Source organism: Malaclemys terrapin, chromosome 1 (genome assembly GCF_027887155.1).
Source record: "Malaclemys terrapin pileata isolate rMalTer1 chromosome 1, rMalTer1.hap1, whole genome shotgun sequence".
Classification (NCBI taxonomy): domain Eukaryota; kingdom Metazoa; phylum Chordata; order Testudines; family Emydidae; genus Malaclemys; species Malaclemys terrapin.
The window spans coordinates 273,950,990-273,977,389 of NC_071505.1; the positions used below are offsets into that span (position 1 = coordinate 273,950,990).

Below are 26,400 nucleotides of genomic sequence, written 5' to 3' on the forward strand. Positions count from 1 at the left end.
TAAAATATTAACAGAATCTCTCCCACTGTTCTTTGTGCCTTCGAGGAGACTTGAATGCTAATAGTTATTTGTTCTGCAGAAGGTAAGATTTGTGAAGCAAATACCTATTGTTTTAATTTTGATAGTGGCTAAAGGCTACTTTTTTAAACACAGTATTTCTAGGTGATTTCACAACAGGAAAATTTAAGGAGAATGGTAGCAAGCAACTAAATCTATAAAAAGCCTAATTTTGCTGCCCTATTCTCGCTGAGCAGTGCCTTACTCCACATGCAATTCCACTGATTTCAGTGGGGTTAGTTTTGGAGCAGAGTACCACTCAATGTAAATAAGGGTGCCAGAATCGAATGCCTTTTTGGCAGTATAGGAATTTTACATTCTTATGGTCTTGCATTTATGCAACAGTTTGCATAAATAAAAATCTTTTTTTTTTTTTTTCTTCTTTGAAGAACAACCGTTGTTCCCTAAAGATAACTTTTTTTAAAAATCCAGGGGCAATATCCAAGTTTAGATTGAAGCTCGTTGAAGTAGGAGTTCTCCTAAATGCTTCGTGCCTAGCACAAAGCGACTGGGTCCCCTAGACACTACCACAATACAAATATTTACAAGAATTGTTTATTGGGCCCTCATCAGTCAGATAAAGATGATAAATTATAAAGCACTTGGGGATACTCAGCAACTAGACTTGTGGAATGGCCTAGACATTAATTCCTGATCTTGCATGCACTTATGTATGTGTCCCAATTAACTGAGGCTTGTCATGGGTTTCTTCCACTTTTTGCTGAAGCGTCTGGTATTGGCCATTTTTGGAAATAGGGTAGCTAGTTGAGGGACAGAAGGTCTGATTTGGTTTTGCAAGTCCTATGTTCCCATAGAATCCCCAGTGTTGGTTTGTATCATTCTGATCTGGGGAAAAAACAGTTAAAGAATCCTGGTTCCTCAATGAACCATGTAAACTTACTTCCAACAGTGATCATGGTAAATGTGTGAGACTTAGAGTTATAGGAATCCTTGAGGGGATCATATTGTGCAATATTGCAGTATGTAACCTGCTCACATGATTATCAAAGACTCTATTTCCAACAATTGGACTCTGGAACTGCATGTGGGTTAAATCTCAACGTCAGTAGCACAGTGTGTGCATTAAGCCCTCCACTTGTTAACAAATGCACAGTAAAAGGGCTACTGTGACATTCCCAGGTAGAAATCAAAATTAGGTCTCCATGAAAATCCAGAATTACCTGACGGTTGTTTTAGAAAAGTGGGTCTCCAGGAGTTGCTAGAAGAAGTGAGCATAAGGCAGGACCTAATGAGAAGAGTAGGTGGTAGAACATCAGACTGGATTTAGCAAATGGTGCATCTTAGAGTCAGGGAGATTAAAAACTCTTACCACTTTCTGCTACCCTGCATTGTGACTCTAAGCGATGGTGTTAAGGGAAAAAGATGCTAAAATAAAAACCCCATTGCAGTGAGAAGCATCTGTTTGAAACTGTCATGATCTATTACAGGGATGGCCAACCTGAGCCTGAGAAGGAGCCAGAATTTACCAATGTATATTGCCAAAGAGCCACAGTAATACGTCAGCAGCCCTCCATCAGCTGCATCCCACGGCTCCCAGCTTCTTCCACCTATCGGTGCCTCCCGCTCCCTCCCTACACCTCCCGATCAGCTGTTTCGTGGCATGCAGGAGGCTCTGGGGCGGGGAGGAGCGAGGGCACAGAAGGCTCAGGGGAGGAGGAAGGGAAGGGGTGGAGTGGGGGCAGGGCCTGTGGCAAAGCCGGGGGTTGAGCAGTGAGCACCCCCCCAGCACATTGGAAAGTTGGCACCTGGAGCTCCAGCCCCGGAGTCAGTGCCTATACATGGAGCTTCATATTAACTTCTGAAGAGCCACATGTGGCTCTGGAGCCACAGGTTGGCCACCCCTGATCTATTAGGACCACTATGAACAGTGTACCTGGTGGGACCACATAATGATAATGATCTCGACTTTGTCATTTAAAAGAGAAGTTTCCTAAAACGACTTTACCAAAGCTCTTGCAGTTCCAGAAGGAGCATTCAAAGTCTATGATTTCTCACAGTGAAGCTATTTTAATGTGCAATATACATAAAGTAAAAATTATCTGATAAATTGCTTTGCACAATTGTTTGTTGTTGAGATGTCAACATTTAGCCACAGAAAGACAACTGTTAAATACCTCTCCATCATCAGCAGAACTCAGGATCGTGTCTTTTGAAATATGGAGAGAGGATCCTTTTGTTCATTCCATTGACATTGGTTTAAGTATTATAAGGATTCTGTTGCAGAATATTCATTTCACTCAGCAAAGCTTTGCTAAAGTTAAGAGAAGGCGTAGTTGTGGGAAGGGGAGGAAACACATCTGATTTTGTTTTCTTTTATGTTTCTTGTATGTTGGTTTGTGACTTTATCATGTTCTTTATTCAGCAATATGAGTCATATGTGTCTAGAGAGGTATAGCCCAGCAGTTCATTTAAAGTCAGTCTCCTATCATTTATCCATTCATTCGAAGTGTCCTATGCAGTAACAGAAGAGAGATTCTGGATATTACCTTGGCTGTATTGAGATATTTGATTTCTGATATGATCTCTCATATACTCTCCCTCATGTTCTATATTCCAGCAAGCAGAGATGAACTCCAATCAAGAAAAGCTAAATTGGACTACCTTGAAGTTGGTACATGTCAGAAAGATGTCATAAATATCTGGGATAAGAAGTTATTAAACTGCAGAGCCAAAATCAGATGTGACATGGAGGATATTCATACCACTCTGAAAGAAGGTATTTATTATGTATGATGTGTTTTGGCTGGGTCATTTGGGAGACTTTTTTTGTTCAGTCTTTAAGGTTATTTACAGTAAGCTTGTTCCAATAGCACCAAATCGGTAAAAATTGCCCGTTGCCTTTTGTCCCAAACACCAACTATTTTGTAATGAGAACATATACTGATTCTGTTATGCCTACAATATATTGAGACAGTGCTGCAAAAAGATCAAGTGAATAATTACATAGTTGTACTCCTGTATGTAAGGTGATGTCCCCAGATAGGTTAGCATTGGTGGGGATTTCTCCTAGGGCCTTTGGATTTAAAAGCGTGAACCTCTACTCTCTGAGATGAAGAACCCAGTTCCTTGGCTCAAGGCTGTAGCAGACTCATAAACCTGTGTACATGGACTAGTCACTAGACAGGGGACAGAGGGCCACAGTGCATCAGTGTGGGTTATACATTTGTCTGGGGAAGCTCACCCTGACAATTCCCATATGGGTTACCCCTTGTAACACAATGCCCCAGTTGGGAATTGAATCTGAGATATCTGGACCTAAAATCATGAGCCTTTGTTGTTTAAGCACAAAGGCTAAGTCCATTAGCTTGAAGTCCGTAGTAGACTCATAAACCTCTATGTGAACTAGCCATTACATGGCGACAAAACGACTACACTATTAGTGTGAGTTACATGTAGATTAAGTCTTGTGGTTCTTAGCCTTCAAGTAAGGAACCTTAGCTATAATGCATTGTATGACATTATCTTTATCAAACAGAAGTCACTATTATAGATAAAAAGCTTTCAGAATATTCAGCTGCTCAGGGCATTTGTTTTCTCTCCCCTCTGATTTTAGGTGTACCAAAAAGCCGCCGGGGAGAAATTTGGCAATTTCTAGCTGTACAACATCGCGTAAGACATAGACTGCCAAGCAAACAACAACCTCCTGACATCTCATACAAAGAACTCTTGAAACAGCTGACAGCTCAGCAACATGCTATCCTTGTAGATCTAGGTACTTTTGTGGTGGCTGATAGATACTCTAACGTGTACTTTGTGTCCTATTGCTGAGGTGACTGGAAAATGTTGTTTTTAGTTTAAGTTTTGGGTTGAGTTTCATATTGGTACAGAAACAAAGATGCTACTGTACATGAACATACGTTCTGTCTAGGCTGCCTTCAGTGTTGTCTTTGCTGAACACTCTGCTCCTTTTGTTTGTGCTGTATGCACACTGTCTGCAATGGGAGACACTTAACTATAAATTTGGTGAGTGCAATTTTGCAGGCTAACTGCAGAACAGGAAGAAAATGGACTGTAGTGGAGCAGGAGTGAACTACGAACTTGAAGGATGAAATTCTGGCACTGTTGAAGTCAGTGGTAAAATTCACTGTGATTTCAGTTGGGGGCAGGATTTCACCTGAAGGGTGAAAAGAAAAACAGGGCTGTGGGAAGAGAGGACAGGGCTATATATGCTGGCTGATTTATGAGAAAGCAATGGAACAGTCTGTAATGGTTGGAGGGAGATGACAGAAAAGCAAATAAAAATGAAGGGGAAAAGGGAGAGAGAAGATCAGGGTAACCTTAAGAATAATTATTCTTGGAGAACATGAATTCAAGTGTTACTTTATTTATTCTGTGTGTGTTTGTTTGTTTGTTTTAATTACAAATGCATGTAATTGATCCTCTTCCTCTCTTTTCTCTCCCACCCTCTCGTATGTTACTTGTCTTAGATTGTAAGGGACTATCTTTCTGTGTGTTTGTATAGCACCTAGCACAATGGGGCCCGATCCTGATTGGAAACTTGGTAATACTGAACTAGAAATATTACATTCATGTGTGAGTCAGTGTGATGGTCTTCATCTGGGCTGACTCCAGGGATTAGACTGGAAACGTCCAGAGGGAAATTATGAATGTCTACAGTTGAGCTAAAGAGCCAGGCTTTGTCGCTGCAACACAGGTTTGCAGAATTGGATCCTGCAGCTTGAACCTAGCCCTAACCTGAAGTATCTATAGTACAACTTTGGGGAAGAAATAATAGGTTCCAGAACCTCTCTTGATTATTATTATTATTATTATTATTATTTTTTTTTTTTCAGAAAAAAAGTGTATAACAATTATCCAGTGCTTAGGTACAACAGCAATGGGTGCCCTAGAACTACCCAAGATACGGTTTTATTCAGTACAACTTTAATATTGCTGTAGTCAGAAAGTATGACCAACTATCCAAATTTGTTTTATAATTTAAATCCAATTCTAAGGATATGTTCTGGGAAGGCTTGATAAGAGAAACTTCTGCAAATACAGAGGAGAGGAGTTTTATGGGTTTCTGTCTCTCTAGAAAAAAGAACTGAGAATTAAATGCCCCTCTCTTTTTTTATTTTTACGCCAGGCAGGACATTCCCTACACATCCTTACTTCTCTACCCAGCTGGGAGCAGGGCAGCTGTCACTTTTTAATCTCCTGAAAGCTTATTCTTTGCTGGACAAGGAAGTGGGTTATTGCCAGGGTATCAGTTTTGTGGCTGGAGTACTGCTTCTACACATGAGTGAGGAGCAAGCCTTTGAAATGCTGAAATTCCTCATGTATGATCTTGGCTTCCGTAAACAGTACAGGCCAGACATGCTGTCACTACAGGTAAGTTGGTCCTTTCTCCTAAAACAAACTAAACTTGAATCTGCTGTAGGATTTCCAAGAGGCTGTGCCTGTTCTAATACTTGGAAAGTTGTAGTTTGTTAGGATGATAAGTGCTAGAAGTGAGTAAAATGCATATAGTTCTCCTTGCCAAACATCTCTCTTGTTTTCTCATTTAGAAGTCGATACAGAAGCTTAAGAGTTGTAAACGTCTTCCCATCACAAACCCTGATACTCTTCCATTTGGAAACTGTGCCTTTTCTTTTCATCCCTTCCTTTCCTGCTCATTTTTCTGCCCTCTCCTCAAAAAAACAAAACAAAAGAAAGCAAAAACAACTACTCCCCAAACCCCATATAAACCATGATCATGTTTATCTGCCTGCTTGCCCCTGCCTTATGCAGAGAATGAATAAAAACAAGGACACCCCCAACTAAAAGGTGAAGATTAAATGCCTCTCTGTTGTTTTGTTACATCATTTGTTAACTCTATCCAGAAGGATTTAGAATTTTTAAAAAATGTGCTCCCACTGCTGCTTCACTTTGGGCAGCCTTTAAAGCCTTCATCAGAGGCTGTATCATCTCTTATGCCACATTTCAAAAGAAATGGAGAGAACATAGAATTGATACCCTTGTGAAGGAAATTAAGGTCTTGGATGTAAACTATCCTTGTGCAGCCTCCCCAGAGAAACTCCAGATCCCTCATCAATCTAAGATATGAAATCAACAAACTTCTGTCCCAAAAGGTTAAGTTTGCTTTATTTTGTTTGAAGCAAAACTACTGGGAATCTGGTGAGAGAGGTGGGAAGCTGTTGGCATATAGATTTAAGCAAAAGGCTTACAGAAATAAGATTGCTACTAATCGCCATAGTAGCAATAAATTATATACAACACAGACCTTAATAAACAATTTCAAAAGTTTTATTCAAAACTATATTTACCTGGAGGGAATCTGTAAAGATGCCCTAGATAACCTTTTTAGTGGATTGTCTCTGCCACAGACCTGGCTGTTAGAAGGAACTTTTAGATGCCCCTCTAGAAATTGTAGAACTAACTCTGGCTATCAAAGGAATGAAGGTTGGAAAGACTCCTGGCACAGATGGGTTCCCAATTGAATTAAACACCTAGATTATTGAATATTCAATGAGGCCAAGAATGAGCAAACTTTCCTGTCTGCTCTAAGAGAAGCTGTAATTTCAGTTATTCCTCAATCTGGGAAAGATGTTGGACTATGTAGTAATTACAGGCCTATTTCTTTAATCAATTGTGACGCTAAGATTTTAGCTAAAGCTCTTGCTATGTGATGAGACAAAGGTCTCTCACACGTCATACACGTAAATCAGGTAACTTTCTTCATAACAGACATAGCTCAGATAATTTGCTTCAACTGATTGATGATATTGCTGCTTCGGGATATTTGTAAAGAATCCTTAGCTGTCACTTCTTGCGAGGCCTTTGACCACATAGCCTGGGCCTATCTTTTTCATGTGTTAGCAAAGTTTGGATTTGGTAACCAATTTATTGCTTGGATTACACTTTTATACTCTAGCCCAACTTCCAAGGTAGTTACCAATAGTATTATTTCCGCCCCTTTTCCATTACAGAGACATATGAGGCAGGCCTGCCCCCTTTCTCCTCTTCCATTTGATTTAGCTCTAGAACCTTCAGCCATTGCCATCCAAGGAAATCAACATATTCATGGTATCAGGGTAGGCCAAACGGAGCACAAAACTACGCTGTCTGCAAATGATGCTCTTATATTTGTATCTAAGTCCAAAGTTACCATTCCTAGCCTTCTAAACACCATTAATAAGTTTGGACTTTTCTCAGGGTATAAAATTAATTTGGGGGGAAATCCGAAATCTTATGCATTAACAAATACACCCACCAAGGCATTTCTTTCAAATTAGGACTTTCAATGGCAATCTTTTTATATGAAATATTTATGGATACTGAACACCGAAAACATTCCAGGACATCCGTAAAATAAATATGTCTGGGAGAATTTTGTTTTCCCAACTTGGAAAATTATCATATCCTTTTTGTTAAGCCAGGCATCTTTGTGGCTGTTAAATATGACCATGTGGACCACACCTTGTGTTCAGATTGAACAAGAATTGGTATACCCTCTCCCCCTTTCAGGCATTGTAGGATCGAATTATTATGGATTTGATGGCTCCAGAGCTCCCACAATGATGGTGGTGGGGTAAGCTTGGTCAAAATTAGCTAGAAAGCTCTGCTTCCATCCATGTAGAGGCAGTCCTATTCTTAAAATCAGTGGCAAAACCTTAATGTGGAAAGATTTGATGGAGAGAGGATTTATGACTTGGTTGCAGCTAACTGACAATGATGAATTTAAACCATTTGTAGATCTTCAGCAACAATTTGGTTTGCCCTGTTCCAGACTATGGAAATATTTCCATTTAAAGCATTTACTTACAAATGTGTTTGGACAGGATGCATTGGGAGCTCCAGAACTTTTATTGTTTTGGAGGAAAGTTCCTGGATTTTCTTGGCCAGTGATGTCCTTTTACAATTTTATGGCCCAAAAAACCTCTGCCAAAAATTGATAATTTTAGAGTTGGAATAGAGATTTGGATACACAACTATCTCCGACCCAATGGAATACAATTGTATCTAATGTTAAAAAGGCAACTATAGGCCTGAGACTGCAGCTTATTAATCAAAAGATAACTTTTTTTCAAATATACTGATTCCCACATAGAGTAATGGTAATAGGCCTCATAAATGCTGACCACTGTTAGAAATGTAATTCCCCAGGTACTACGTTAGTTCATATGTTTAGGCAGTGCCCCTGTATCAAGAATTTCTGGTAAGAAGTGGGTATTGGAAGCTAAATTGAAGCTCTCCCATTAAGTTTCATTCTTGGGCAGTGGCCAGTGCCAGATTTCTGTAAGAAAGGTGCAAGAAACCTCTTAGTGGGTAATTACAGAAGTCTTGCCCATACAGAATTTCTTCCTAACCCTCAGTTATAGCTTGACTTATGGTTAGAAGCATGAGAGTTCATATCATTTCAATTTTAGAAAAATCCTGACTAATGTAACTCTGTTTACTCTTCCTTTTTAACCATAAAAATATCCAGCCCTTCTTAGAATCCTGCAAACCTCTTAGCCTTAATCATACTTTGGGCAACAAGTTCCACATGCTGATTGTGCATTGCGTAAAATAATTTTCTTTTTATCAGTTTTTCATTTGTTGCCTTTCAATTACATTGAACATATCTTTGTTCTTGTAATGTGAGACAGAGTAAACAGAAGTGCCTGATCTATGTTCTCTGTACTATTAATTTATTTGGTATTCTTCCAGCCTGTTTTCTTTTAATTCGTCTCCTCTCTCAACTAAACTGTCTCAATTTCTGGCTTCCACCTGGATAGAATATATTTTAGACCCTTTTTAAAGGAGGCTAGATGGCCATTAAGTAACTGGCTCTCACCTTTAGAAAATGGAGATCTGAACTCTGCTTTCATTGCAAACGTGGGTTCGGTTTCATCTCAATCTTTTGCAGATATTTGCCTGCATCTTGAAGCCACAACCTAATTTGGCATGATTGGCAGTCTTCAGTTGAGAGGCGTAAGTTCTTTGTAAGGGAATTGTGAGCTAAGACTCATGAGCTCTATCACAACTGTACTATATGGGAAAACATGCACAACTCCTGCCCAGGTCACACCTGGCTGTAGCATTTTAAAACTCGCTCAGAATAAAATCTCTCTCAAATTAGATCAACAGTGACATCCAGTGGTCAGTTAGGCTACTGATAGGACATTATCTCTTCTGGCTATTCTAAATGACATATATCAATTCACTGATTTTTTTTTTTTTTTTCTGAAATAAAAATGGCAGAGAGAAGAAATGTGTGAAAATGTGTAATCGTCAAGCTATAACCAGCACACTCCTGTGTTATTCATAGATATTATACATTTTCAATGAAAAATGTAAAGTTTAGGCTACAAAGTTTAAAAACGTACTAAACAACTAGTCATCCAAAATTCAGCCCCTCTTTAGGAAAGAGCCCTCTTCTATGTAATCTATGTAAACTGTAGTATTCTAAATTTGATAATCCTTTTTTATTATGAGTTTTAAAAAAAAAAACCTGTAGCTGTCTTTGAGTACCTTGGACTACTAGGAATTTCTGTGACACTTTAAAAACTGAAACCTAGTGTAGTAATTCCACTAAGTAGATTTTGAATCTATTTGGTATCATATGCTTGCATTAGAAATAATTCATTATTGAACATAACAAATTGAACCATTATTCAATGGTGAATGAAAAGCAGCAGGTCATATGTTATATGCTCTCAGACAAGTCTGACAATTCATGCATTTATTTTCTTTCCTGGAATGGCTATTTCCAGTAATGGATTTGCTGTATTGAAAATAGGAGGGCCACGCTGTTAGACCCTTCACTTACAAATTTGCTTCAGAGACTCGTGAAAAGGATCTAGTCTAACTGTCTCTGTGTTACCTGACTCTCCCATTTAGTCTACATCCTGGTGGATATGGGCCCTAGTTAACCTTGAACTGTTTCTGCATATGGCTCAAAAAGAGAAAGCATTGGGTGTTTACAGTGCTTTATTTCATGGAATGCTGCTCTAACTAGTGAATGCAAAACCCTATTCTCTCCTTAAAGCTTGAATTGTCTGAGCCACAGACAGGGAGATGTAGTCATATTTTCAACCTTTTCACACACAAAAATCTGTAAAGTCTGAGTTTCAAATTGGGCTTCCTCCTGCACTGCATGTGTTTGACTGGGCCAATTTTACATTATGAGAGAGTTGTCTTTTCCATATTTCTGCAGGAGGAATTTAAGACCATAGTGTGAGGCTTATGCTTGATGACACTGTACATCTCTTCTCAATGTCTGTTCTGACTCAGTGAATGTGTTTTTTTTAGAATATGGAGACCCTGGGAGCAGGTGGTAAATACACAGCAATCAGAAATAATGACCGCATGAGGTTTGCACTTCTGACTCACAACTGAGAAAATAGAGGCTCAGAGATATACAAAACCAACTTTTGTTTTGTGTAACTTCAGCAAAGTATGAAAGTGGCAGATCTAGAAGAAGACAGCCTTTGAGTGGCTTGGCAATCAGATATATATAGCTGGCAATGGCCATCTAATAAACAATAGTCAAAACTTAGGTTAATATCTTCCCCCTACCCCTTCATCTGCAACCGATTGGTAGATATCTTTGAGAGTTAACCCATTTTGGGAGCGGGGGACGGGAGGAGGCAGGAGGTAGAGGTGAGGTAGGGCAGGACAGGCCCCAGTCATAGGACTTGTACCATTTAATAAATAAGAGGAGTATATCTCCTTTTTGAGTCTTAGACAAATTATTTTTAAACTACAGGCTAGTTCTCTTTTAATGAAGCAGAGAGTGTGAAAAGAAATAAAGAATTACTTTTTCTGGGAAAAGTACTTTTATCCATTGCAACTTCTGTGGTCTGAACTCTGATGGAGTGAAATAGGATGCACATATATCCATAAATTCCTCTTTTGTAAGAAACAAGAATGAGCATGGATGTTCTTATTTTTTTTAATGGGAAAATGTTATCATTTCTAGCTTTGTTTTCCATCTATTAAAGAAAAATGACTTTTGATAACCAGAACTGGCTTCTAGTGAATAGCTTATTTTAGACAAAAATACACAATTTTTTTCTGCTAAAGAGATTATAGAAGATGATTTAGCTAGAGGATCGAAAGTTAATTAAACGGAACATGTAGTTAAAACCAAATCCCATTTGGTTTTGGGCAGGATTAGAAAGTTTGCATAGTTTAAGTGCATAAGGCTTTACTAAGATGTGAACAATATTTTTTTCCCATAGAAAGAATTATTGATGGATTTATAGGTCACTGGTAACTGTTTTATTATTCTCCTTTGCCCATTGAATTCTAGGAGTTTTAGATTAATGGATCTCTTGCTTGGAAAAGAACAAGGAGTAACATTTTCAGAAGCACCTTGAATAGGCTACATCCCATTTTCAAAAGTGACATCAGGATTTGGGACTTGTATCTCATTGAAAACCTGTTGAATTTAGGCTCTTAAGGGCTAGATTCCAAGAGGTAATTAGGCACCTAAGTCCAACATTAAGGTGCCACTGACATTCTCAAAACCATTGTTCAGCTGCTGCTTAACCTTGTGGGCACCTAAGTCCCCGTGGGACCCACGTTTCTGCCAGTAGCTATGTGCAAAGTCATCTAAATTCTGGCACTGCCTCCCCAGCTAACGAGCTGCTCAGAGCCCTTACTCACGTCTAAGCCCCAGCAAGATTCTCAAACTAATTGTTCCCCCACCTATTTTGTATGCGGGACCCAATCCAGTAGGCATGCTCTGAGCACAGCTACTGGTTTGGGCTGCACACAAAAGACAGGAGTGAGAATTTTGGGGTCTGTCTGGCATGCGTGTGTCCATCCATTCCAGTCTATCCAGTAGCCCAGTGGTTACCTGGGATGTGGGAGACCAAGATTTGAATCCCCACTCTGCCTGATTTGGAGCAAGGACTTGAATCTGATTCTCCCACATCCCAGGTGAGTGCCTGAACCACTAGGCTATAGTCAATCGCTCGCTTTCCTCTTCTCCCCTCCTCCCCCCCACTCTGGCACAAAGAATATTTAACTATTTATCCAAAATGCAACAGCTCCAATGGGAGAGAGTGAGACCTACCCCACTACAGACAATAGCCCATGGGTTAGAGCACTCACTTGGGGTGTGGAAGAGCTGGGTTCAAGTCCCTGCTCTAAATCGTACAGAGCTGAGATTTGAATCTGGCTCTCCCACATCCCAGGTGAGTGCCGTGACCACTGGACTATTATCCATAATGGGATGGGGTGGTTTCTCTGTGGGGTTTGTTTTTGTGAGAGGGGGCTGACCTGGAGGGTAATTTGGAGTAATTGAATTTGATGCAAGAATTGCTGGATGAGGTTCTATGCCCTGTTATACAGGAGTATAGATTAGATGATCATAATGTTTTTTTCTGGCCTTAAAATCTAGAATCTGTGAATGTAGATGATACTTCAATAATAAATGGTCTGGTTCAAACTGCTCCTTCTTCAAGTGTTTGGTTTTAGCTCATTGAGATTGAAATTCACCCAAAGGTAGAGGATCCACACAGGGCCTATACTTCACTTAAGCTCCACTTTACTGGGCCTTCTGTGCTGGGGTTGATTTCACCTGAAGTGCATTGTGAAGTGATTGAAAAATTTGGAGAAGAGCTCAACTTTTTTTTTTTTTTTTTTTTTTTTTTTAATCTCTTTCTCAAAACTTACTATAGATTCAGATGTATCAACTTTCAAGACTCCTCCATGATTATCACAGAGACCTCTATAATCATCTTGAAGAGAATGAAATCAGCCCCAGTCTTTATGCTGCACCCTGGTTTCTCACGTTGTTTGCTTCTCAGTTTCCATTAGGATTTGTAGCCAGAGTTTTTGGTAAGAGAGTGTTTTATCACAGTCATAAGCAACACAATATCCTGTATAATGTAAGGGAAAACATGCATGGGAATATTTTGCACTTTGTTTTATATACTAATAGATAATGCCATATAACTTGTTCCAGTTGTCAGCCACAATTTTTTTTTTTTTTAATAAAGTCAGAGTGAAAGCTGTTAAACTGAAGGAAAAAACGGGCAACAGGAAATTGTTACAGAATAGAGACTTAATTGCGGAAGCTTTTAGTCACTTGTACTACCACTTTTTTTAAAAAAAACTCTTTACTTTTAAATGTCAAGTAGACATCAGAAACTTAATTCATTAACAGTGTTGATTAAGTTGCGAGTTTGTCACAGAAGTCATGGATTCCGTGACTTTCCATGACTTCTGCAGCGGCTGCTTCCTCTGGGGAAGTCTTGGGCCACCGTGTGCCGCTCCCCCACAGCAGAGTTTCGGTGTGGGATGGGGGCAGGCTTGACTTCAGTGGGGCTAAGACATCACCCCATTTGGGGCATAAGGATCTGCCCAAGCAGATCAGATTGCAGGATTAGGGCCTTAAATTATTGACAACAGAAGCATTGCTATGGGTTTTAGACATGTGTAAGGTTTTTAGCCTTTTAAAGAGCTTCTATACCTTCCAGTAATGAAGTTGCAATTTACTACCTTGCAAACAGTAGGATAAAATAGTCATTTCTTAATTATGTCAGTCTGTATTACATTTAATGATCAGCTCCCAATAACAAATGTATGGTGGTTGTTGTTTCTTTAATTTTAAATTAACAATATACATTCCTCCTAATATGGTTAATATCACATACATTATAACAATACTCAGATGCCTTTCACACTTCATAGGTCTTCAGAGTGTGCTTGTCCAACAAGCATACAATCTTTTTTTCCTTAAAGCACTGCATTTGTAAAAGGACAGTAAAAGATTTTTTTTGTACATTTTTTTCATTTATTAAGCTGATGCTGAAATAGTGGTATCTTCTAAGTAATGAAAATAATATAGTCAAAATATGATGGACCCTACATTCGTTTCCCTCCACAATTTACTACTGCTCAAATATAGAAAGGCAAAGGAAAGTATCCCAGTACAAAAATTAACCCAAATAATTTTAATCCTTATTTTCAATGTATTTACAATTTTTTTTCTGTTTTAGACATTATCTTTCTTCAAGGAACTGAAGTCATATTTAAGGTAGCTCTGAGTCTACTTAGCAGCCAAGAAGCACTTGTAATGGAATGTGAGAGCTTTGAGAATATTGTTGATTTCCTTAAAGGCACTATCCCAGACATGACTAAGCTTCAAATGGAAAAGATTATTACCCAGGTAAGGTTGGTTTTTTTCCCCTTTATTTCTTTCCATGTGACTTATTTATAACATATTAACCCTAAGATGAATACAGGGGTCTCTGCTAATGATGAGTCACTTACTTCAATTTATATAATATCAATTAGATCCCCTCTCAGTTGCTATGACGGTAAATTCAAGGAGTTATTTTCTGGACTATACTTGTAATCTGTAGGTCAGATCAATTTTTTATAGTTTTGATGGCCTCTACTCTGATCAAAAAATCCATCACTAACTAAGGGTGAGTGGCAAAAAAAAAAAAGGTATTTTATAATAAATGATCTCTCCTGTCTGAGACAAGTCACTGGAAAAATTCAGCCTTCACTGAGGAGAGAGAGAGGCTGTATCAAACTGAAGATTTTCTGACTTCGTTTAGCTAGGAATTTAGATGGACTGCATCTGAGCACTTAAAAAATGTTTTAAGCTTAATCATCCCAACACCCTGTGAATTATTCCCATTTTACCAAAGGGCAACTGTGGCCGAGAGGTGTCGCATCGTAAGTCTGTGATAAAGCTGGGAAGGCGTCTCAGTCCCAGTACCGTATCTTAACAACAAACCCTAACTTCTTTTCTCAGAGCACCTTTAGTTGAAGCACTGGGAGAATTTTAGAAAATCCTTATGACCCAGTTAGCACTATGCTTAAAATCATGTTCGCAACAACCCATTCAGACATGGCTGTTGCTAGCAGTTTCCCTGACCAATGGGGAAAGGATTTTTTTTTTCCAGAAAACAATGCTAGCCAACCCATGTCTCAGCCTATCTGTTCTACTCTAGTATGCTTTTTCAAACATGGTTCTCAAATTCCTGACCTCACTGGTTGGGAATACCATGTTAGAGCCTTACTATCTCCATGGACATTGAATTGGTATGTGTGGTTCTTACTATGCCTAACAATATATGATAAAAAGCAATAAGACAATAATAGTAACATGCATCATCATTAACTTCATTGGGTTATCAGGAATTAAGTGTAACTCTAAATTAGAGGGAGAAGTCGCTCAGTGTGTGTGTTCAATAATGATCACAATCTAGAGTTGCTTAGATTTGAATCACCTGAAAAACAGCAAACGTCAATCCGAGCCTGAGTTTTCTGCTGAGCTGACTGTTTCTAAGACTTTCCCCTGCAAGGCTGGTGTCGCCCTAGCCTTTGTGTCTCTCTTCCTTTAGAGCCTCTCTAAAGCCATATTTCAAAGGCTCAGAAAGGCAGTCCATCTGTTAGGTGCATATATAGCCCCCATCACTGTAATGTGCAAGTGCCTCACAATCTTTAATGTAGTTATCCTCACAACAACCTTCTAAAGAGGAAAATACTATCACACCCATTTTACAGATGGGAACTAAGGCATAGAGAGGCTAAGTGACTTGCCCAGTGTCATATGAGGAGTTTGTGATGGAGCAGGGAATTGAACCCATATCTCCCAAGTCTTAGGCTACTGCCCTTACTACTGGATCATCCTTCTTGTCCGTACAGGAGAGAGTCTGTATAGTCAATGAGCGCTAACTCCCACTTGTATCTTTGAATATCTTTCTCTTCACCTCTTATATTTCTGAGTTAGAGCTGATAAGAGCCATATGGTCTGGCTGTTGGATGAGTCAGTAGAATAATTCTACAGGGTCTGAGAACCTGACATCCAATCAGCTGTAGTCTCATAAAATAATTGACCCAATTAAATCTCCCTGAATATTGTTCCTTTCTAGTCGGGGCAATGAAGTCTATGCTAGATGGTTTACTTAATATTTTAATTACCAAGCAGAATTGCCAATTAATCAAAATAAGTTAATGCTCTCTGTTGTAAACAAAATTATTTTTTCCCCTCTCCTGGTAGGTTTTTGAGATGGATATTTCCAAACAGCTTCATGCCTATGAAGTAGAGTACCATGTACTACAGGATGAGCTGCAGGAAGGTTTGAATCCCTGTGATGATGGTGAACCTTTGGAGAAATTGGAGAGGGCCAACAGTCAGCTAAAGAGGCAAAATATGGACTTGTTGGAGAAGCTACAGGTAAATAGCCAAAGATAATTTGATCACCAGGCATTAAATTTTTCCTAAAATTCAGCCAACAGGGGATTTTCTTGTAAAGTCATTTAAGAAATTGTGGGGTTTTTTTTTTTTTTAATGGTTTTTAAAAACCTTGATATTGGGAGATAGCTTTCGCGATCAATAAGTTCTTGTTTTGTATTTTAGATGTAATTTTTTTCTTTTACTCCATTTATAGTCCTCTGTACCTATTTAAATAATTCCTCTTCCTTCTTGATGTTTACTTTCTCCAAATACCTGTAGATTATGACCATCCTCACCTTCTTAATTATCTCTTGGATAACTTGTACATCTTCAACATTTTTAAACTTCTCATAAATCAGTTCCTCCACTCCCCTCACTTTTTGTTTTTTCTTCAGTTTGCAAATATCTGGCTCATCCATACTCTGTATCACACTGGGCTTTGGCTGTCTCCTCGCAAACTTAAATACAATTGGATGTTCCCTATCAATTCTAAAGCATGATTTCATTCTAAGTTCATACCTCCCATTGGCTATCTGGATTTTGATTATTTTCCCCATTTGTATTATCTTGCAGTATTACAAAATACAATAGCCTTGTTTCCATGGTACCAGACCAGTTAATCTTTAGTAGCAATCTACTTATTATTTTCATATAGCACTGGAAGGATCTCAGAAGTTCACCTGTAGGCCTCATCTTCAGTTCTATTTCCATTTTCAGATCACTGAAGAAATTCATGTCCTAACTGTCAGACCAGTAGGACAATGGAACAGACTGCCTAGGGAGGTTGTGGAAGCTCCTTCATTGGAGATTTTCAAAAGGAGGCTGGAAACCAATCTGTCTTGGATTGTTTAGACACAACAAATCCTGCATCTTGGCGGGGGCTAGATTAAATGACCCTTATGTTCCCTTCTAACCCTATAATTCTGTGATACCAAATCTTCTTTTGCTTGGTTTTATTTGTTTCCAGGTGTACTATTCAGTGGAAAATCCCCACAATTTTTCCAGCTACCATGCACCTGTATTGTGATATTTATTATGAACCTTTTTGTGGGCCATTGTTGTCTCTGTGGAGCTGCTGACCAGGATCACTTGCACTTTCTTTTCTTGTGATGGTCCTTTTTCAGTTTGGTTTTTGGTTACTGGTTGGACTAGTGTCTGTCTTAGGAACAGATTGAGAATATGCCAGCTTTTCCTCCTCCAAAAAGGGTAGAATAGCTATTTTTGGTGACTGACTTGGCAGGCTCCATAGATGTTTTCCCTCTACATATCTCTACTATTCTACCTAATTACAACATTCCTCCATCTGATTTCTTGTTCCTCTATAACCATCCTATCCTGTGTATTGATCTGTCACGTTTCTGATGTTTCCTTTTTTTATATATAGTATCTATGACATTCTGGGGTGCAATCCAGACCAGTGAGGGTCTGTCACCCCTGCCCTGCAATGTTGAGGGCTTGACAATGCTTTTGCTGCTGTAGCTTCCAACTTGGATCACTCACAATCAGCTTGTCTGCATGTCTGTGTATAACTGCAGCCTGCCAGCACACTCCAGACTCTGACTTCCATCAGCCTTGGTTACCACTTTTCGGGTGACCCCAACACACTCCCAGTCTCAAACTTCCCCCCGAAATATATGTTCTGCACTGTCCAGCACTTTCCTGGGCAGTTTAGATATTTTAGGTCTGTTGCTCCTGTAACAGAACAATATCCAACAGTATTCTATTTGAAATGGAGTTACCTAAACAATTCACAACACTCGGTTAGTTTTAATTAAAGAATAAAACATATTTATTTAACTACAAAGAGATTTTTAAGTGAGTACAAGTGTAAAATCAGAACTGGTTACAAGAGAAATAAAGATAAAATGCTTTCTCGTGCTAAAACTTAACAAACTAGACTTGGCTCAAGGTAAAATCCCTTATTGCATGCTCCCAGCAATGGGACTAACCAAATTTTGGGTTGGCTCTCTCCCAAAGTCCAGTGGCTGCTTCCTTTGATTGGTCTGGTAAACACCTTGAGTCATAATTTCAGCTTCTGTTCATAACTTTGCATATAATGTTGCTACATGCATTTTGCCATGATATTGACCAGTGAGTTGTTAGTTTTCAAAGGATACCTCACAAGGCAAATTTTGTACAAAGATTATTACAATGGTGTGTAGGGTGTGAATACAGGGATGCATTTGGTCACAGTATCTGGTTAAGGTTCCTTCATTTCTCCCAGAAACATTCACCACTGTTCATGGCCCTGTGCTTTCCTCCATGAAGGAATCTGGTTTACACTGAACACACATGTAGTCCTCATCCATCTTCACTTGGAAAAGGGAACGTGGCTTCCATATCAGATATCTAGATTCTCTTGGTAACTGTTTCTTATCCCAGTTATTTAATTTTTTTTACAGAAGTCTCTTTGCTAGTTAGGGCCCGTCAAAGCCAAGAATGTCCGTTTCTTCCTTTGGTACTATTTTGGAAAGCTCCCATTTGCTTTCTGTCTGTTCCTTGTGGACAGAATTTGCTGAGTCATGGGCCTTTATCTGTTGCCGCTGCAACTCCTTGTTATCGACAGTCATTCATCTGAGTTCCCTCTGTTTGCCTACTCCCCATAGAGAGCTTTCAAAGAATCCTTAGAATCTGAGCTGTTCCTTGGGCAGTGTCAGGCTAGGAAGAAGCCATGGTACGTAGATAAATATTTTTAAAATTCGCTGTTTCAGAGATGGAACCAGTGTCTGTATAAGTAGGTGTGACAGGTTCATTTGAGCACCCCCTCTTGGCCACTCACCAGACTATTAGGGGATCCAGCGGCTGGATCCCATGTGTTTTAAGCCTCCAGAATCTGAATGCTGGCTTGGGGTCTCTAGGCACTCAAGATGCAGATCCTTTGTCTAGCATCCCCCTTTGAGAGCTGCCAGGTTTAACAGATGAATCTCCCAGACACGTTGTAAGGGATTCTAACACCATTGCTCTTTGCTTAATCACACAAGAAATATGCAGTGTTCAGATTATATAGAAAACCACAAACCGTTTAGGTCACCCTTCCTTTGCAGAATGATCTGTGTTCAGGTGGGTAGGGTTCCACTGCCTTTTCAGACTCCTGCAGTAACCTCCCTCTGCTTGAGTTAATCCAAATTGCTGAAAACCCCAAATAGACTCATAGAATCATAGACTTTAAGGTCAGAAGGGACCACTATGATCATCTAGTCTGACCTCCTGCACAACGCAGGCTACAGAATCTCACCCACCCACTCCTGTATCAAACCTGTGTCTGAGCCATTGAAGTCCTCAAATCATGGTTTAAAGACTTTCAAGGTGCAGAGAATCTTCCAGCAAGTGACCCGTGCTCCATGCTGCAGAGATAGTTCCTTAAATAGATCAGTTCCTTCCCTTTTATAACCTTCCAGTTCCTCTGTCAGGTGACTCCCAGATCACCTGCCTTTAGCAGGTGTCTTCCTTACCAGGCAACCACTCTCTTGGCAAACCAATTCTCCTGGGTGGAGCCAGTCTGTTGTCTAGGATGTTTCTATTTGAATAGAGGACCATCCCAATTTAATGACCTTCCATTAGCAGCCCTATATCCCTCCCCTTTGGAATTTCAGTCTAGCATGTGAAAGGCAAGGGAGAATAAACAAAAACCTGCAGCCTGTAAAGTTACATACAGAAAATTCATAATCTCACACAATTGTACAGATCATCACATTATGTCCATGAGTTGTATGGAGGCAAATGGGTACAACCACACATGGTAATAAAGGTCTTAATCTGAATCTCTTAGAAGGTAATGTAAATTGATATTCTTACTACTACTTACAGATAGCTCATGCTAAAATTCAGAGTCTGGAATCCAACCTGGAAAACCAATTGTCTCGGGAGAACAAAATGCGGAGCTTAATCCAGTCGCTGGAACAAGAGAAGATGGCATATCAAAAGACTGTTGAGCAAATAAGAAAATACCTGCCAGCAGAAGCACTGTCCGACTGTGAACTGCTCCTGAAGGAAGTAAATGCCAACCCAAACAATAGAACAAAGCAAGGAAATAAGCCATAAGTAAGAATTGCAGGCGGTATAATTTCAGATATGAAGGGAATGCATTGATATGTATGCTGCTATAAAAGAACTCGGAAGGCAGCAGGTAGTGGTTTGCCTAAAACCGGTGCTGGGACACTCATAGCAGCAGATGGGCCTTGTCACTCTCATTATGCAAATCCCAGGTTATCAAAATAGATTTTTTTTTTTTAATGGTTGTATACATATATCACAATGGGAAATAAAGGACTGTTGCATTTAATTGTGACAAGTAGATGTATATTTAGAGTTGATTTAAAGGAAAAGGTCAGAACTTCACTAATGAAAGCCAAAGTGGTGGTAAATTAAAATTTCATTCTAGATGCATATCTTTTGTCTTGTAGCAAAATGAGGATAATGGGTCTTTTATATATAAATTGTATAATACTTGAAAAAGATGAATGTATTTTTTTCCTCCAAAGAACAGCATGTTTCACATGTTTTGTGGAATTCTGTGTAAACTTGTGTGTCTGTGTCTGTCATTAATTCTACTGACGTGTATATAACAATAACTAAGGCTGACTGTCACCGTGTGGCTCTTATAGGGAGAATTATAATGCCATATGCTGCCTGGAATGTGCCAGTCAGGGTGTTACTCCCGCATACCCATTGAAATTGACGGGCATTATGTCACAGTTATGCCTAAAGAACTCAAAAGACTAAAAACCCAGGAAAAAGCAACTCAGAAAAGTGGTTGTTACCTCACTTCCTGCCTCTCCCACCCCAGGAGTTTGACAGTAGAAGTTGAAGGAAGGAAATGGGGCTGCAGAGTGGTCTGCACTCGGAGCTTAATTTCCCACAGGTGACATGTTGTGGTAATGTATTTAAAACTGGACACCGTTTTCAAATGCAAAAGAAACCTTGTAAGACCTTCTGTTGTCACACAGTTTACTGATTCCCCCAACAGTTATATAGCTAATTTTTGGGGGGTGGGAGGTGTAATGGGGCACTGGATAAAGTGGGGAGCTAGGATTTCTAAACATTCTGAATCTCCAAATACATCGTGATAAAGACATACATCAGATAATTTGCAGGCTTGTGCTGTGAAACTGTATAGGAAGAGGATTAGCTAGCCAGACTTTAAATGTCATGTACCTTTCAATTTAAAGCATCGGTTTGAAACACACATTTGAAAGGAGGTATTATAAATGCAGCTTAATGCTTTCGGGCTATTCCTGTATTCTGTTATCACCACTTCTTTGTAAACTTATTTTAATTATCCTGTCATGAGTGAATCTGTCCTAGACAGAGGATGGTAAGCCCAGGTCATTTCTTAGTGTATGTATGTCAACCAAAGGACAATAAGTAAGATGCCTACAGATTTGAAAAAGCCAGTTGTGATTAGTGTAAATCTGCAAGAAGGTTTATTTGTATGTAGTAGACATGTATTTTAGAATTCATGTCCGAGTTGTTACTTGAATGTTAAAATGGATCATGTTATCTTACCATTTATGCTATATTCCAGGCAGGTTTTTTTGTTTTGTTTTTTAAGAATAAAAATCAAGCAAAGTGCCAAATTCAGCAAAGTGTCATTTACGCATAAGATTGATTGGAAAGCAAATGTTGACTGTAACTGCTTTCTATGTCACAATGCTTTATGTTAATTTCAAGGAAAAAAAGCAACAGAATCACTGCTTTGCTGCTCATTGCTGCAGGGTTTAGTTTTATTTCCACGGTGGTTTTCTTATTTGGTAGTACTCATTCAATCACTGTATTTATCTTTCTTATTACAGTCGGGTGCAAGCTCTTACACTGTATAAAATTACATGGAATCTGACTTGGTATTTCAATAATGTTTCATTGCACCAGATGGAAAAATGCCAAGTGACGAGGCAATTCTTTGCAGTTTGTTCAAAGTAAATTTTAGCTAATATGTATATACAGAACTAACCCCAGGGAACTGCAGTACAGTGTATTACAAGATCAAGGGTATTCAGATACATACTACTACTTTTTTTTTTTTTTTTTTTTTTTTTTTTTTTTTTAGATGCACTGAATGTGCTTTATCCTCTGTTTCTCTTATATCAATTTTTTTCATGTGATGCCTGGAGAATTTCCAATAAATGTAATTTTGCTGCATTTCCCATGGCTTCTGGCTTTTTTCATTTCTCCACATTTCTAGTACCAGTTTCTCACTTGGAACAGTGCTGTCTTCATGGAAAAATTAAGGAATCTGTTTAGTCTCTATGTGTGGAAAAACAGGATTTGCAAAAGGACACAGGAAAAATACAAATTATGACAATTTAAACTATACAAACAATATATTTTTCAAAATTTCAAAGCCTGAATTCCCTTTTTTATCTGTTCACTTTCAATAGACAGATATGTTAGGAATGATAACTGTGGGAATTTGTTTAATTCAGAGGAAGGAATCTGAATCTCTCTCGCCTTTTGTGCCCTCATTTGAAAAAGCTAGACAAGTGGTGACAAACCATTTTTTCACGATGTATTCTATGTTATGAGACACTCATCATGATCTTTGTTCTGCACATGTGCATAATTTGTAACATATGTGTCTCTGGGATGGCTTGCTTCAAATATAAAACCTACAAAGATCTGTTTAAGATGAATAACAATCAGAAGTATAGTTGAATTTGTCTTTTAGTTAGGTTTTTCAGGGTGTGTATGTATGTATATATATTTATAACAAACCATTATATGCGATAGTTTACATCCTGAATCCCTAGTTTTTTATCAATTCTTGTTTTATTTAAAAAAAAAAATCTAATTAGTAGTTTAGGCCCAAAAGGTAGATGAGTTGAAATAAACAATAAAACCTAATACCAATAAAAATGTGTTCCTGGTTTGCAGAAAAAAAATAAAGGGGTTGAGCGTATTGCATAAACACTTCCTTGCAGTATTTGCAAAGCTAATGCATGAGCATCAGAAATGTAAAAATGGACAGGCCATTTTCATAAAATGAGGGAAATCCAAAAAATAAACTAGCTTTCTTTTTAATTCCTTTTGTTTTAATAATTTACGGTATTGGCTACACAGATAAGAAATTTGCTTATTAAAATATATGGAATCAAATTCCACTCTGATATGTGTGCAAAACAATGGAAGATGTTGTATGAATGTAGCAGAGCAGCATTTTCCCTTGATTTTTTTTTAACCTGACAGCATCCCTTTTACAAATGTCTGTACAGTTTATTACTTTCATGTGTAAAGCTATTGTTAGTTTAAAGAACCTGTATGCCACATTCACCTATCACATACATTCACTTGTTACACACACACACACGCCTCCTAAGATGAAATTCTGAAACTATTGCTCAATGCACACCAATCCACAGGAATTGAATGATGCCTTATGCAATTTAAACTGATGGTGTGGGGAAGTTAAGGTAAGAAGTGTTGGAGAAGGTGCTCCATCCTGCCACTCAGTCTGTGTGGTGGTCATCCCTTCTATTGCATTAGACAGGCTTCCTTGCTTCTTAACCTCCTCACTCCAATGTTGCCCAGGTTGCTCAGAGTTGCCTAAATGGAGGTATTCTAGGATGTAATAGAGGTTCTGAGGTCCAGCAATTTGAAGCACCCAGTTGTCCTCATTGTGGACTTCACATTCTTGCATACTTAGTAAATGCTGCATCCCAGCTAAGAATAAAAAATTGCCTGTTTGCCTAGAACTCTAAAAAAGAATCTAGCATCTTCGGAAGACACCTCCACTCGTGTCTGCCACTGGACCAGACATCATAATGAACCAACTCACCATCTCTTCAGCTTGGTGTCTTTCCTTCATGGACATTAGATATAGAACTTTTTGTCTAAGTTGGGCATATTGAGACCGTCCAAATTCTGAGTGCCCACTGTCCCCTTCAGCTTGGTTCAGGTTATTAAAGATTGCATAGAAGCCTGAAGATTTCTGCATCCACATTCCCTTGCTGGCGCTAAATTTGATTTTAGGTAACATAAAGGATTGTAACTGATCCTACATTTTGTAGTTAGTTCAGATTTTAATATTGATGCTAGCTATTGAACCCATCGGTATATGATGGTGCTTCTCTCCCTTGCAATATTAATCTCCGAGTGAGCTTGTGGATGGGTCGGGGAGGGACTCTGTGCCCTCTTCTTCCTATCCCTCACTCCCATTATTTCTTTTGCCTGGGAGATGTGTCATTCAGCATGTCAACATTTTAAACTCTACTGGGACAATGGGCAAAGCTAAAATGAGGGGAGTGCATTTTATCCTAGAAAGCATTAATGGCTACCTTCAATCAGTTCTTTGATCTGTACAGATACCATCCTGGTTGAGGTGACTCTGCTAACCCAATGCCAGAAGCACTGTTTATCTCTCACCTCCCTCTTTTCATTTTCTGATTTTCACCAAAATCAGTAAGGTTCTGCCTACTGCTGCCTAGAACATTTCCAATTTTGGAACTGATCAGTTGCAAAGTTCAAAAGTTATTGCATTACATACTGATGGAGACTTGCCATCAAGTTGAGTGCAGGGCTTCCATATGCTTGGCCAATTACATATAAAACTACCATATTAAAGAATTGCAAGATTGCAAAATTAAGCAATCAAGTTAGGAATTGCCAGTGTGGTGAATGTGGAGATGTTCAGTGATGAATATTATAATGTTGTAAGTATTTTTGGTATGCTTATTTCCACCTGGTGGCCAAGGTGGGAATTGCTATTTACTGTTAAGAAGCCCTAAGATTCTACTGAACTTGTTCCAACAATTATGTGAGGAAGTTTTTCCAAGATGTAGGCTGATTAGTGGTCTGTGAACCTGTACCAGAATAAAAGATTTCCTTTTCCAGTTCTAATCGGTCTTGGATCTCTGTATACTATGTTGGCAACAAGGATAAACTAAAAACAACCACCAGCAAGCTCTACATACTGTGTGTGTAAGTGACCAACTTTTTTTTTATTGCAAAGAAAAATGGCTGCATATGGAAAAATGAAAGCATATGATGCAGAGTAGGAGGACTGGACTCAGTACCCAGAGACTCTCCCAGAACTTTATTACAGAGGATATAGAGGATGATAAAAAGAAACATGCCATTTTTATTGAGTATTTGTGGAGCAAAAACATAGCTTGTTTCGATTTTTGGTGGCACTAGAAAAGCTCAGTGCCAAATATTTTGAACTAATTAAAGTTGTCATGCGCCATCATAACCCAATGCCAGCTGAGATTGTGCAGTGTTTAAAATTTAAGTTTCTCCCACCAACCTGGAAAGTTGGTGTCAGTTTTTGTACCAGAACTACATTTGTCTCAGTGCTGTGGTTTTGGAGATACCATAGCCACGGCTTTTAATGTATCAGTTATGAAAGAATTCAGAGATGTCTGCTGGCAGAATCCACCTCAGATTTTAAAAAAGCTCAGGAAATAGCACAAAGCATGGAAGTAGCTGCATAGCATGCTTTAAAGTTACACAGACGCACTAAGCAGCACATAGCAAACCAGTCACAGGCTATCCAGCACAAGTATCCAGCATTCCACACAGAGCAAATGAATCATTAAATTAACAGAGGTACCGCCTTAAGAACACACAACTGCTTTAGTTGTGGGGTGAAACATGACTATATCTCCTGCCCATACAAGGATATTGAGTGCTAGGTTTGCCAGAAGTGAGGTCATCTTGTAAATGTGCACCATAAAAAAACAGACACATGGAAGGAAAAATGTGGGTCATGAGAGGTACATCATATTTAGGGTGACCAGACAGCAAGTGTGAAAAATTGGGATGGAGGTGGGGGGTAATAGGAGCCTATATAAGGAAAAAGACCCCAAACTTGGGACTGTCCCTATAAAATCGGGACATCTGGTTACCCTAATCATATTGCAGAGGAGAAAGAGAAGCTAAAAGCTGAAGACTGTGTGTATATTATGTTTAATGTTACTAGCAGTAGCCAAAAGAAGAAATCCCCTTGAGTGGATGTTACAATTAATGGACAAAGAATATCCATAAAGATTGATATAGGAGCTTCGCTGTCTATAGTCAGCCCAGACCTGAAGAAGATGTCTTTGTAAGCTCAAAATCTGCTCTCTCACCAACAGAAGTTGGTCCAATAAGAGGTATTACTTCATCCACCACATGTCTCTAATAACACTGCTTTACAGCCAAAATGCTTCTGAAATAAATGTAGTCAAACTTTACTAATTCTTGGTCACCGAGAACGA

At 38.9% G+C, this 26,400-nt stretch overlaps 1 protein-coding gene across 1 annotated transcript in view; it reads left to right on the top strand.

Annotated features, from left to right (window-relative positions):
• Window positions 1-22,348, top strand: part of TBC1D4 (TBC1 domain family member 4) — a 160,425-nt gene extending 138,077 nt beyond the window's left edge. The window contains exons 13-19 of the mRNA XM_054013266.1: window positions 2,636-2,794; window positions 3,632-3,790; window positions 5,165-5,409; window positions 12,693-12,852; window positions 14,016-14,185; window positions 16,034-16,210; window positions 20,018-22,348. Of these exons, the coding sequence (XP_053869241.1) occupies window positions 2,636-2,794; window positions 3,632-3,790; window positions 5,165-5,409; window positions 12,693-12,852; window positions 14,016-14,185; window positions 16,034-16,210; window positions 20,018-20,251 (1,304 nt within the window). The 3' untranslated portion in view covers window positions 20,252-22,348. The remainder of the gene's footprint in view (window positions 1-2,635; window positions 2,795-3,631; window positions 3,791-5,164; window positions 5,410-12,692; window positions 12,853-14,015; window positions 14,186-16,033; window positions 16,211-20,017) is intronic.
• The last annotated feature ends 4,052 nt before the right edge of the window (window positions 22,349-26,400 follow it).